This window comes from Coturnix japonica, chromosome 1 (genome assembly GCF_054131305.1).
Source record: "Coturnix japonica strain WE chromosome 1, WE-NBRP24, whole genome shotgun sequence".
NCBI lineage: Eukaryota > Metazoa > Chordata > Aves > Galliformes > Phasianidae > Coturnix > Coturnix japonica.
The window spans coordinates 171094047-171108677 of NC_140663.1; the positions used below are offsets into that span (position 1 = coordinate 171094047).

General features: G+C 36.3%; 1 protein-coding gene across 4 annotated transcripts in view; it reads left to right on the forward strand.

The window, feature by feature from the left end:
• GRM5 (glutamate metabotropic receptor 5) overlaps window positions 1-14631 on the forward strand; it is a 228658-nt gene that overhangs the window by 99269 nt on the left and 114758 nt on the right. For all 4 annotated transcript variants that reach the window (XM_015852354.3, XM_015852353.3, XM_015852356.3 and 1 more), the window contains one exon: window positions 7749-7998. In XM_015852354.3, coding sequence (XP_015707840.2) covers window positions 7749-7998 — 250 coding nt within the window. The remainder of the gene's footprint in view (window positions 1-7748; window positions 7999-14631) is intronic.

Here is a 14631-nt window from a genome sequence, read left to right on the forward strand (position 1 = left end):
CATCTACAATTACTGCAGAAAATACTATGTATGATTACTAAAACAGGTGTTAGGCATATAGAGCAGCTATTTCTATAATAAACATGGTGTGGTTATTTACACAATTAAGCAAATGTGAGCTTTCATGAATGTCCTGTTTCTTCATAGTGGCTGATATGATGCTATAATTTGGATTTGGAAGAATTGATAACACATCAGTATTTTAGTTTTGCAGAGCAGTAAGTTCACTAAATCAAGGAATTCAACTTCTTGTGCTGCACTGCAAGTTAGTAGTATAGATGTGCACACTGATTTCAAGCACAGGCCTCATGAGGAGCAGCTGAGGGAACTGGGATTATTCAGTCTGGAGAAGATTAGGCTAAGGGGAGACCTTGTCACTCTCTATAACTGCCTGCAAGGAGGTTATGGTGATGTGGTGTTCAGCAACTGTTCAAGGAAGCTGTGTAAAAGGCTTTATTAGTGTCTAGGCAGATTATGTCAACAACTGGTTCAACAACACTATGGGAGGAACTATCCCTATGTGCAGGGATACCCCACATTAGACCATGTTACCCCATATCCCATCCAGTCCAGTCTTGAACCATGCCAGGGATGGGGCATCTATAAAACGTCTCTAGGCAATGTGTTCTGGTACCTCACCACTCTCATAGAAAATAATTTCTTCTTTATACCTAATCAAAATCTACCCTATATATAATTTAATTTGGCATGGCTTTGCTTTTCCTATATTATGTTGTGGTTTAATATGGTAGGCAGCTCAGTGCCACACAGCTGTTTGTTCATTTCCTCAGTGGGTTGGGGGTGAGAATTCTGAAAAAAAATTAACACTTGTGTTAAAAGCAGTTAATTAGGAGAGAAAGGGATGAGAACATAATAATAATTATATATACAAAGTGATGCACAATGTAATTCCTTACCATTCACTGACCAATCTCAAATTAGTTCTCAAGCATCAGCTGCCTTGTTAAGGCCAGCTCCTCCCCAGTTTTGTTGTTCATGGCGATGTCATGTGGTACGGGAGAACTTTTTTGGCCAGTAGTTGTCCTGATTCTGTCATCTCCCAGCTTCTTGTGCACCTACAACTTCCTCACTTGCAGAGCAGTGTGAGAAGCTGAAAGGTTCTTGCCTTAGTGCAAACGCTGCACAGTAACAGTAAAAATATCAGTGTACTATCAACATTATTCTTATCCTAAATCCAAAGCACTGTCACAATGAATAAAATTATCTCTCTTCCAATTAAAACCAAAAAATGTATTCTTTACTAATATAGTCTTTAAAGCTTTCAATGAAAACTTCCTGTCAGAAAACATCTCACAGATAGAACTTACAAATCTCGCAGGGAAGAACACCATTACTTACTTAAAATATATAGAATTTTTAAGCATCAGTGTATTTCATTTACTGGTTTTGAAATAAAAACAATCTTTCTGATTCAGAATGCATATTTTTATATTATATCATAAAAAGTGACAGGAGGCCTATACAAAAATGATAAAATAGTCAATACTGGAATTAAATATCATTTCAACAAATTACTTCAATCATGCCGAATTGATTTTTAAGAAGATTAGAAGCAGAGCTTTTTTTTTTGGCCAATATTTTTGAGATTATTGAAACATTTCTTGTCCTTAAATGGAGAAAAATCTCAAAACTGTTCACTTAAAAGTTAAATAATTTTATATCTATCTAGTATGATGTCATAGTAAGCAATATCCCATTATATTGACAATATTTTTTTGGTACTGTCTTCATCTATAAGGCCACCAGATAGACTGTGAATCCTTCTGTGTCTGAGTTTTATGAATACTGAATACCAGTGTTCATAAATCCTGTCTGAGGAGTTTACAATTTGAATAGAAAATATGACCACCCAATTGATGATTCTCCATCATCATACGGATAGATAAGAACAGAGTCATAAATATAGTCATGTTTTTAATGTTCCTTGTAAAGCTTTAGCAGTTAGGTCATACACTCCATATCACTTTGCAGTAGTCTATGCTTAAAGAAGGCAGTTACAGCAAAATAAAGGAAAGAGTAGGTATTTTTCTTAAACGAGTAACTGAGAATTTTTGCCACATACCATGCCTTTGCTCTTTATAGCTTCCTGATAACCCTTCAAGTCCAGTCAACCTTATCTGGTTGCTTTGCTCGTGCAGTCATTTCTTTGCAGAAATCTTCCAATGACTTGGTTCTGCATGGGATGCAACAAATCAACCTTGTAGAATCATAGAATGGTTTGAGTTGGAAGGGTCCTTAAGATCATGTAGTTCCAGTGACTCTGCTGTTGGCAGAGACACCTCCCTGTAGATCGTGTTGCTCAAAGCCCCATCTGCCAAAGGAATGAAGGAAAAACCTCTCATATGTAAAAGCTAATTGCATATAACAGTAGAGATTTTCATTAAGAGGGGGTAGCAAGTAGATACTACTTGTGTTTTACCATGATTAATTTCAGGTGTAGCAGTCAGAAAGCCTTCTAACATCACCATTTGGGAGACAATTCTACACATTCCTTACCTCTTAGGAAGATTATCTTGATAATCAGTGAACATGTTGCCTTTCATAAATATCTTCAATTACTCCCACATGTATTTTCAAAATTACACCTACTTAGATTTATTTAAGGTATTTCTGGCAAAGTTCATCCTGTTGATGACAATAAGAGCTAATAAAAAACCCTGAATATCCTCTATTCTCTGTATTGATCGCAAAATACCTAATGAGAATTTTAAGTTGACAACTCCACTTTTTCTGTGCTTCAGATCCAGAGTAAAATATAATTCTGTGTTTTGCTCTTCACTATTAAAATTTTGGGAGTATTTCTCTGTGATTGGGAGACTTATTGCTATCTAATGAATAATATCATACATGCCTTCAATTTCTTGAGGCCACTATTCTTAGACTTTCTGAATTTTTACTGTGAACTTCATGGCCTGAAGCAATTTTACATCCCAAATCTTCCATTAAAGCTGATTCAATGAACATCTCTTATAAGCCCAAAAGTCTTCTGATAACAATATGCACATACAGCATACTATTATAGATAAGTGAACAAGGAATAAAAAGACATTCTGTATTCCATAAAGAATACAGAGTACTTTTAAATGTTATTTTTAGGTTAAAAACCTTGCATTTTTGCTTTGCAATGCAGTTAAGATCTGAACAGTTTATGTTCACATGGTTCAGTTTGCTCAGTTGCTGGGCAGGAGGACTAGTACAAGCAACCAGCAGTTTTCCTGACCCTGTTCTATCAGATTGGAGTATTATTATATACTGTACTGTATTAGCCCTCATCTGGAAAAAAGCACAATCTGTCCTTGTTAAGCTTCTTAATAGCTTCTTTCTAGTACTGAATCATTGGAAGTGGAACTAACAGATTGCTATAGTTAGACTATAGATTGGGAGATGTGCCTGAGTTCAGAATGAATTTACAACTCGGAAGTGGGGGTAAACATTGCTGCTGCTGATGTAATCAATGGTTTTTTTATTTTATTTGTTTGTTTGTTTATTTAAAACATGCAGAAACATGTGAGAGCAGTTTTTGAACTAGTGTTAAGAGACCAGATATTCATGTGGGCAACATGCAGAGTTCAGGCTGATATAAGATAGGCAGCTGCCTATTGTTGCCATTAGCACAGGACGCATTTCCAAAAAGTCACCAATATTTAGCACAGATTTAGATTATGCCATAAACTTTCAAGATTAGATGGACACCAGTAAAAAACTGTGTTACTACCCCCAGCAGAACATTCACAACATAGGGGCACCACTTTCCTAACACTGAGGTGGAATTTGGTGGTGGAGGAGTATAAACTGACCATACATCAGTTCTAGGTTTTGTTGTTTGTGAGAACTTTTTCTGCTGAATAGAAATTAGGCAAATAGCAGTCAATCAATCCTTCCCTCCTGTTCAATTTTTTTTTCTTAGAAATTTTCATTAAGTTTGTAAGTAGAAACAGAATAGCTTAATGGCTAGATTTCCACGTTGTAGGCAACTTATGACACAGGGAACTCACAGAAGATGTTGCACTGGTTTCAGTGTAGGGCTCCTGAATTAATTTTCACTTGGATGGAAGTGAAACTAAAGAATTGCTCTTCTCAGCACAAATCCATTCATTGGCCAGACTTGTGTGCAAGCCCAGAAATCTTTCTTCTTGACTCCTGTAACTTGCTGAAGACAGGGAACTACCCTGCTGGTGGAAACTTGTTCTTCCTGTGCCAGTGTGGGCAATTTTCAGACAGGGAACTACCCTGCTGGTGGAAACTTGTTCTTGTTCTTCCTGTGCCAGTGTGGGCAATTTTCTATTATAGAAAAAAAAAAAAAAAAAGAAAAGAAGAAGAAAAAAATGAGATATTCCAAGAATCAACTGGGAAATCCAGTTCCACACAGAAAACATGGAGATGCTCTCCCACTGTGAACCTCACCTCATCCTCAAGGAAATGATATAATATACATTCCCTAGTTTTCTACTCCCTGTGCTATATGTGCACCTTTGTACATGTACACATTCACTGAAGGAAATTAACCATAATGTGCAATGCAAAGGAATTTAATAGAAAATTATCCCTTTATCCACCAAGAAGTGTTCATTATCCCCAAAGCGTTGCTCAAATTAAACATACATAACTCATCAAACCTTTAGCAAAACAGGGGAATTCACTATGAATAATTAAAGAACTAGTGTTTAATCAGTAATGCTCATGACAAGATCTCCACTGGTGTATTTGTATGAATATCTTGAAAAAATATGGCTGTTTCCATCAAATCTCCCTAGAGTTCAGGCAGCTACAGTTTTTCTAGTTGGAGAACCCACTCGCAGATTCAGAATGCTGGGATGCACTTGTTCCAAATGTTAAGTCTCACTTTTTTAACTGGCCATTGTAGTTTAGCATGTTTCCTCTCATTTTTGGTGAGGCACTGCTTTTTGTATGGTTTCACAAAACCTCCTTGTCCTGATAAATGATGAGATTATAGCATTTATGTAATGGAAAAGACGTGAAAACAATTAATGTGTTTCATGAACTGTTGAGGCTGTTCAGCCTGGAGAAGGTTCTGGGGAGACATGAAAGTGGCCTTTCATATCTATTGGGGGGGCGTAAGAAAGAACAGGGCAGACTTTTTAGTAGTGTCTGTCATGACAGGACGAGAGGACATGACATGACCTCAAACTGGAAGAGAGATTTAGATTGTATTTTAAAAATAAATTTTTTACAAGAAAAGCAGTGAAGCACTGACATCGGTTGCCCAAAGAAGTGGTGGATGTCCCATCCATAGAGAAATTCAAGCTCAGGTGGGATGGGGCTCTGACTGAACTGTAGGCATCCCAGTTCATTGCAGGGAGGCTGGACTAGATGTCCTTTAACTGTTCCTTCATGCTCAATTGATTCTATGCGCATCACAAGACCTACTACTCCTTCAATACTGCAATTATGCCTGTTCTTAGCTTATAAAGCAAGCTTTGGGGTAACAGTTTTGGATGTTTATAAGACTTTCAAAGAGTTCAGTGTTTGCATCACTGCAGAGATAAAGCTCTGAAAGTAAGGATTTTTTCACTGACAAATTCTTGATAGATAATGAAGTTTTCAGAATTTCTATTTCTTTGAGATATATTATGAATTGGGTTTGTTTTTTTTTTTTTGGTTTTTTTTTTTTTTTTTTGGTTTGTTTGTTTCTTTGTTTCTTTTTCCACAAAGGTCCATGCCCTACAGTAAAACTTGGTACAATATTTCTCTGTTAGTGAAAGTGAAACAGAACATTTAATTTTGATCCTGATGGACCTAAATAAGAATAACTTTAAACAAAGTAATAACTCGAAATAAACTCTATTTCTTGTCAAACTGTCAAGTTGTACTTTAGATGGCCTCAGGGTCTGGTGGAAGTTCTTTGTGACTGACCCCTATTTTTCCTCTAGACTGACTTTTGAATCTGTAATAAGTCTTTCATGAGATACCACATTTTTGACCTCCATCTGAACTCCTTCAACATCTCATGGGAATCACTTGATCCTGATACGCCACAGGAAATGTTTGCCCTATGAGCATGGCACACGAGAAAGCACTGAGCATCTGATTTACAACTCCCAAGAAGCAATGCTACAAGAGTTTAAAAATCCATGCAAAATTTGCAAAGTAATGGATTTTCCATCAGACCCAGTCACAGATGGGAGGAAAATGAAAATTAGTGCTTGTCATGTAGGCAGACCTGCATTTGAGTTGTCAGCCTCAAGATCTCAGTAATTCATTTCTGACGTGACATGAAGTTTTTACGTTATTTCCTTTCTTCCACACTTTATCTCCTTTGGTTATTCAGATCATCTTCAAAGTGGAGATACAGAGTCTTTTGTGTTCGTATACGATCTGGAACCTAATACTGGCTTTAAATTCTAAAAGCAATAGAATAATTGAATTGTAGAATCACCAAGATCAGAAAAAGCCTCTAAGATCATCCAGTCCAACATCTACCAATAGAAGCAAGTTCTTATATGGGCAGGCTCAGTGCTTGGTGGTTCCAATGTCCAAAGTCAGAAGACCAGATGAAGACAGTGACAGTTCATATCCCATTGTATGATTCTCACTATTTTTCTTGTATTTTCACTATTGTCTTATATACTGTTATCTATGCTGGAAACATGTTTTTCCTCACAGAGTCTTCCATCTGTACACAAACAGAAGCAAAGGTTCAGCAGTTCATTGCAGAGGCACCACTCTAACATACTCATTCAGTCTTATTAGCAAACTGACTGTGTTTGCGTGGAACAGTACTCAGAAGTTAAGACAGTACTTTGGAGAAGACAGAGTTCCTATCTCTAATTCCTTCTGATTTAAATTAGACAAGAAACATATTTAGGATGCCAGATAGAGGAACACACGGAACCAGAAAGAGTCCTAGTCAGTCTGATAGTAAGTAGGATCAATACACTTACTGTTTAAGCTCTGTGGTTTTCCAACGGGCCTAGTAATGAATTTCTGTGGTGAGACAGAATAATGAATAGGCATATCTATCTACAAGTATTTATTACCAACTTATTCCACAGAAGAATAGCTTGAAAGGAAATAATAACAATTTCCTGTTGAGTTTCTTGACATTTAATTAAAAAAATACAGATGTATGTTTGATTCATCTGTGATCTGGCAGTCTCTGTAAATCTTTATTTGCCCTGTTTTGTCATTCACTGTCCTGAGTCACCAGAAGAAATTCTTTTATGGCAGAAAAACTTTTACTTTCAGAGTAATCCAAATGTTGTTGCTGTTCAGATTTCAGTATGAACAAAGTTGTGTTGTTATTATTTTTTTTGTTTATTTGCATTCAAAGAATTACACCTAAGAATATATCCCAAACAAATGTTTTTAGACTTTTTGAAGTAGTCTAGAGCAACTGACGACATTAAGTCAACTTAAGAGAATCAGAAGACAGTGCCTAATTTATGTATACTTTGCTATAGACATTTTGAACAGATACTCAGAGGTATTGCAATAATTATCAGCTTTTTTTCAACAAAGATTGATGAACAGAATTCAGGTTTTTCTTAGGAAAGTTTGTTGATCTTGGCTTGAAAAATAGATGAATAAATTAAAGTGTTAATTTTTTTTAAGATTATTTATGTTTTTTTTAGGTGTGTTTTTTTTATGATGGATACACAATCTCTGTGCAGATACATTATGTACTCTTTAAAATATTTGCTGTTCCCAAAGAAATAAAAGCTACTGCAAATTTTAAAATACTCATAAACATTTCTGTTTGCATGTAGGAAACTACGGTGAAAGTGGAATGGAAGCTTTCAAAGATATGGCGGCCAAGGAAGGGATCTGCATTGCACATTCCTACAAGATCTATAGCAATGCTGGTGAGCAGAGCTTTGACAAGTTACTCCGGAAGCTTCGGAGCCACCTGCCCAAGGCAAGAGTGGTTGCCTGTTTCTGTGAAGGCATGACTGTGAGAGGGCTCTTAATGGCTATGAGGCGCCTGGGACTTGCTGGAGAATTTTTGCTGCTGGGCAGGTGAGTAATGCTACACAATTATAACCCATCTCATCAGAGAAGGGCAAAATAAAAGACAGTCCAGTGATGCATTTGTAAAGCCCACACTCATGATCTCTTCAAGACATGCACAATCTAAAAGGCGGAGAGTAATGTCAACTGTGTTGTGGTGGCACATATTGTAGAAAGAAAATATTTATTGTCATGATATGCCATGCAAACATAGATCTGACCAGTTCTAGTATGATCATTATGAGAGAAAAAGCAGATGCAGAACGATTTGGTTTGTATCATTCACTTCAATTATAGCAGTATAAAGTGTATGATGTATGTGCACAAACTGAACATAAACCTCATTCAAGTACTGTTAAAAACTGCTAATGTGGCTTCTGGATAAATCTGAAATAGGTGTCTCCAAAAAGAAGAGGTTAATATCTGTCACCATTTTTTCCTTTTATTCTTTCAATGTAGTGATCTGTCCCTACTGTGCTAAAGGCAACAAATAGGTGAAACTTTTTACATGGGGATCATTGGTACCAGTAGTTCTTTCTCTGACGTTTATGGGGAGAAAGAAAAATGCTCAGATGAGTTCACTCAATAGGAAAAGCTCATGTAATAGGCAGAGAAGTATAATATATTAATGTCTAACTACAGAGAACTTACCACAGAATTACCACATATTCTGAATCAATAATTGGACCCCAAATGAGATAAGAAAAATGGTATTTTGAAGCGCACCAGGTGCTAGCTTAAGTTGCCTGCTGCTCTTCAGGTGCGTTATTATGAGGATGGTCTGATGCTGTTCCAAGTATGAACAGAACAGGAACAGGAATAAAACAGTATCTGTGAAATGAGATATCCTGATGAGTTCCTCAGGGCAGCATGTAATGAGTGCAGCTTTCCTCACCAGGCTTGAAAGCTGGAGTGCTAAACCTACTACCTCTGTATTTTCTCCTTGGCACAAGCTTATGGCTTATGGCACTGTGGCCGCTTTCCCTTTCAAAAGCACTTTCCCTGAAGTCTCTTCTATGGTTATCCTGTTCCCTTTTCTTCCCTTTTTGGCCTGACATCCAAAGAAACAACTGTTCTCAGGGTGAGATTCACCTAAGTATATTTTTATGTCTACATTTTAGATATATTCATGTGGACTAATCACATCTGTGGTTAATGAAAAAAAAAATAGGACCCTCTTAATTCCATTATTTGTAAAGTGGACATTTAAGGTAGCTCTGAGGAATCATATTATTAAAAAACCAACCAAACAAAAAGTCTTCTACAATGACTGTGCTGAAGACTAACATAGGTGGAAAAGCCTAATATCTAGTAGCTTAACAATAATCAAATGTCACCTCATAAAATCATAGAATCATAGAATGCCCTGGGTTGACAAGGATCAAGGACCACATCCTTGAAAAGGATCATCTCCGTCTTTATCTGGAACTGGTGTCACCTGGTGTTTGCTGTATTTATTTATTTTTTAACCTTAAACACAGAAGTCATCATTTTAATGGAACATCACTCAAACTTAGAAGCATCATGTAAGCATTGTTTTCAAAAGCCCTTAGCTTCTGCAGGTTAATTCTGGATGGGATTTGCGTTCATGACAGCATTACAAGTAGCCCTCAGAGATGCTTTTAGAGGTAAGGACTTCAGGAACTGACAACTGAATAAGACTGAAGCAATGCATCTTAGCTCTTAGCTAAAGAAAAGAAAAGAAAAGAAAAGAAAAGAAAAGAAAAGAAAAGAAAAGAAAAGAAAAGAAAAGAAAAGAAAAGAAAAGAAAAGAAAAGAAAAGAAAAGAAAAGAAAAGAAAAGAAAAGAAAAGAAAAGAAGAAAAGAAAAAGAAAGCTGACAACTTGCAAGAAAACTTCTTAATGTAGATAGGGTGTTATATAAGGGCAGGTAGCAACAGGGCAAGGGGAAATGGCTTTAAAATGAGAAAGGATAGATATAAGCTAGAATGGTGGTGTGGGTGAACGCTGTAGTTAACACACCTTTTTTGTGTGTTTGTACAAATCCAGACGTGAGAAATTGAGAAAACATTGTAAAATAAATGTGGAAATGAAATTTTGCAGACTTTTAATATGGTCTAAATTCATTTTTGGCTATTTCCAGTGCTTCAAGAAAAATAAATCTGCAGACTTCTTGCATCTAGAATATCTTGAACCGTGTCTTTGACAAAAATGTGGTAGCTAAATGTAGTATAAGTGTACAGATTTTTTCCATAAGGATAAAACAAACAGGTAAGAAAATGTTTTCCATGTACAATCACGCACCCCCTTTGAAGGGACTACAATCATGCAAGGCTTTTTGTGGAGCCTGCAGTAGTCTCACCTGAATGCTGTTGTCTCTGACGCAAATGCCTACTGCCCACTCATTTATCTGAATTCTCTTCTTCAGGCATCACATTGTAGCCCAAGAAAGAATTGTATTATAGCTATTATTTAAATGCCCTGTAATTAGCAATAAAGGTTTGTTTTCTAGAGCAGAAATAAAAGACTGAGGAACTGAAAAGCTGTTTTATCTTCTATATCCAAAGCCAGAGCTACTGAAGACTAGCGAATGACTTAGTTTGGAAGAGAAGCTCTGTGGACTCCCTTTACCTGGCATCCTTGATCTCATTGACCTCCAAACTGAGCAATCGCAGTCTCCATCTATGTCCTGCAGCAAACTGAAGTGGTATAGTTGCTGTTCAAAAATATTTAGAGAATCCTTTTCTTTCTCTAATATGAACAACAGAAGGCTAAAGTAAAAACTCTGTAAGTTAGTGCTTGAGGACTGTAGAGAGAAAGATTATGCAAATACCTGTACTGAAAAAAAGTTAGTCTTCCTTCTCTTTTTTATTTTCTTCTCATTGTTCTAAATTCATTTTTATTGTTACTATTGTATCTAACTAGTTCCAATAAATACTGAATCTTACAGTCCAGTTTCACAGTTACAAATACAGATGTAAGCAAGCTCTAATTTGGAGAGGGGCAAACTCCAAGTATTCTTGGAAAAAGGTCTTCATTTCGCCCTTGCAGGAATGCTGTATATTCCTTGAGATGATTTATTTGCATATGTGTTCAAATACGTACGTGATGTTGCCAGGCAGTAACCAATGTATTACATAGTGAATCCATGGGCAAATGAGCACATCTTCTTCTTATGTCAGTAAGAGATACATATGTCTCTGAGAGGAAATACAGGTCCTATACATCTGAAAATCTAACATCAGAAAATAAACATAGCTGTATGAGATCAGATCAAAGGTCCACAATACCAATGTATTAATTCTGGAAATGGCTAATCGCAAGTGACTGGTAAAAAGTGACAACAAGCCAGGATGGAGTGAAGTGGAATCCAGTGGATTCGTAAATCTTCATCAAATCTGCAGGTCAAAAATCTCCTAAATCAAAGGTATCTCAGTAAAGAAAGCCCTTGTGCATGCAATTCAGTGCTGTGAGTAAAACAGAAGTTCAGATATAAATATTAGTCATAGAATCACAGAACAACAGAATGGCCTGGTTTAAAAAAGACCTCAAAGATCGTCTAGTTCCATATGTCATCATATTTCTATGTCTTTGTATTTCCACTGTGACTTTGTCTTTTACGGCTGCTTGAGACAGTGAGCATCTGAGGATAGAACCTCTATTTTACTGCACTCCTATGTTGCCTTTCACACTCCAATGACCCAATTGCTTTTAGTCATTTGTATGTGCCGTAAAGAGACACTACTTCAGTGTGGCTCAGTAGGCAGTCTTGCTCAATAGGAAACAAAAATTACTGGTTGGCATTGGTAATGAATATGTCCTTCTTCTCAAGACATACCTAATTACTTACTGCATTGCAAGCATCTGTCCAGTTAAATTATTTACTACTGGAAGAATCTGGTCTAAGACTGACATTAGCAATCTAGAAAAGGTAGTATTTACAGCCAAAACTCTTGTACAGAGTTGTGCCATAGAAAATGGCACTGGCTGGAATCTCAGAATGCCATTCTGCAAAACAGGATCATTCTATCTAGTTCATGATTGCTTCATTTTTGGATGGATCTAATTACAATCTTTCAAAGACAAAAATCCCATAGACTACTCGGGCAAATATTTCCTGTGGTTAAGTACTCCTTAAATTTTTACCAATCTCTGACTTATTGCTTTCATGGAATCATGGAAGCATGGAAACATTAAGGTTGAAAAGACCACAAAGATCGTCTAGTCTGACCATCAACCCATGCTTCTGACCATTCTAGATCATGTCACTCCAGGGATGATGACTCTACCACTTCCCTAGGCAATCTGTTCTAATACCTCATCACTCTTTCTGAGAAGAAGTAAATAAATTTTTAAACTTTTTTTTTTTTTTTAAGCCAATTACTTCTTATCCTATCTATGTGAACAAAAGAAGCAGTTATTTCCCTGCCTTTCTAAGACTACTATTCATATATACAAAGACCTATGCTTATTCTTATTCTGCTTTGAAAAGTTTCCTTATGAAAGGAAAATACATTTCACAGTATGGGATGACTTCTACTCTTCCAGTAGAAATCAGATATGGGGGAGAAACAGAGGTAAAGAGAAGACAAAGAACCCTGAAGCACTTCAAAATGTTCTGTTCTCATGGGCAAAAGGATAAATTAATGAGGTGACTTCCTGAATCTAAAAAAAGATGGTGAGGTGATCTCAAAGGCAGTTTTGCATTGACAGTAGACCTTTATATGCAGTCTTGTGTTAAATGTAGTCATTGGCACTGTTGGTTAATTGTACTCATTCATGGGTGCACTTCTGTTCACAAGTGCATGCTTCTGGTTTTAACTTTGATTTAAAGTCCTGCTCTATCCAAAAACATTAATACTCAGAAAGGGGAAAATCTAAGGGTGGCTCACTGAGAATTGTTCATTTCAAATAAATCTTCTAAGAATGATAGGAAATGCTCGCTGAGTTTTCTGAAGTGAGCCCATTTTGAGGATGAAAGTTCCTCTTTCAATTCTAAGAAAAGAAACTAAAAATAATCTTGGAACAATGGAAACGAAGCTTGAGAGAAGATTAGAAGCTTTCTTCTCAAAAATAGGAAATCAAGGGATGAAAGTAAATTCAGAGCTTAAATTCCAGAGTCTTTATTCCACCATTTGGTGTAGGTTACCTGATAAAATTAACCATTTAAAACATTAAATCCAAAGCTGAAACTGTGTTCCAGGATATATTCCTAGAAAGATTTAAAGATATTCTGAACAGGATGAAAGCTACTACTGTTCTTCAGATTTTCTTATCTGTAGAAGAGCTATAGATTTTTGAATAATGAGGTTAAGCGAGCCTAAAATGTTCTCTGTTAAATGCTCTGTGCATGTTCATTCAAACAACAAAAAATGTGTTTGTTGAGAGGCACTGATAAGGGTCTAAAATTTAATTACTTTATAATCTCTCTTATTTATATTCAGTATATATGGCTTCTGTTTGTTGTTGTTGTGGGTATTGGTGATGCTTTTTGCTTTGTTTTTTTGTTTGTTTTTCTTTTTTCCTTTAATTTCCCCCACCCCCCCCCCCCCTGATTTATCTGCATCATCCCAGAATCTGCATCCAGGACCAGCTGCTTATTGCATACATAAAGACCATGATCTGGTACCCAAAGGTGTTTGTGAGAGGGGAAAACTCAGTGTTTGGTAGCTCCATGTTATCCCCTCATTATCTGTTCAAATCACATGGTCCAGGAACATTTTCTTCTCCCAGAAAATCTGCCATCATTTCTATTCAAGTCTTAATTTCTGTGTCTTTCAGAAATTATTGATGTAGATAAAAAGAAGAAGAGAGTGTGGCAGATAAAGGAAAGGATGTCACCATAAGGGTATTCATCTTTACAGTTGTCCCATCTTTACAGTTATTGTTGTATATATTACATATTTCAGTTACAAGGGTAAAGCAGGAGTCACAAAGGCAGAGAGAGGCTTTCTGTAAGTCTACATGTGAAACGATTTAGGAGTACTTAAAATACCCCAAAGACCTGTATACAAAAATACTACCCATTTGGCAGAGATTTATGTAGAGGAACTCATCTTGATAATACTACTGAGTGATTATGGAAGAATTTTACTAGAAGTAATGAAAGTGTCTGATTTGTGAACTGGTGGTGTAATTTATTTTTCTATCACTCCATTACATAAAATGACAAAGTGGCACACAAAGCAATGCATTTCCCCCCTCACCATGGTGGAACTGATAGTTTTTAGTGGAGCTGTTGTGTCTCCAGAGGTTAAGGCTGAAGGCAACTGATAACGTGGATGAAATACAAAAATTCCCTAAGCATCATTCTGGTAGAATTCAGTTCACTGCAGCCTTGGAAAGATACTGTAAATCTTGGCAAGAAGAAACTGCTTTTCAAGAAAAAAGACTCAACCCATACTATGTTGATCCTTTTACTTTAATTACAAACAATACCAGTATATTAATTAAGAAGCCAAATATAATAAAATCTGTATTTACTATGGGATCATATAGTTCAATTTCTATTCATGTTGACTTGTATCGATGAAGGACGTGGAGACTAGTTGAATTGCTACAAGAAAATTATCTTCCTCTTAGAAAATGCATGATGGTAAAACAGGGATTTCATGCATTTTAACCAGTGTGCTATTGAACATTCTTTGTATTTGATATGCACAAATCAAGATCAGTCTTGGAT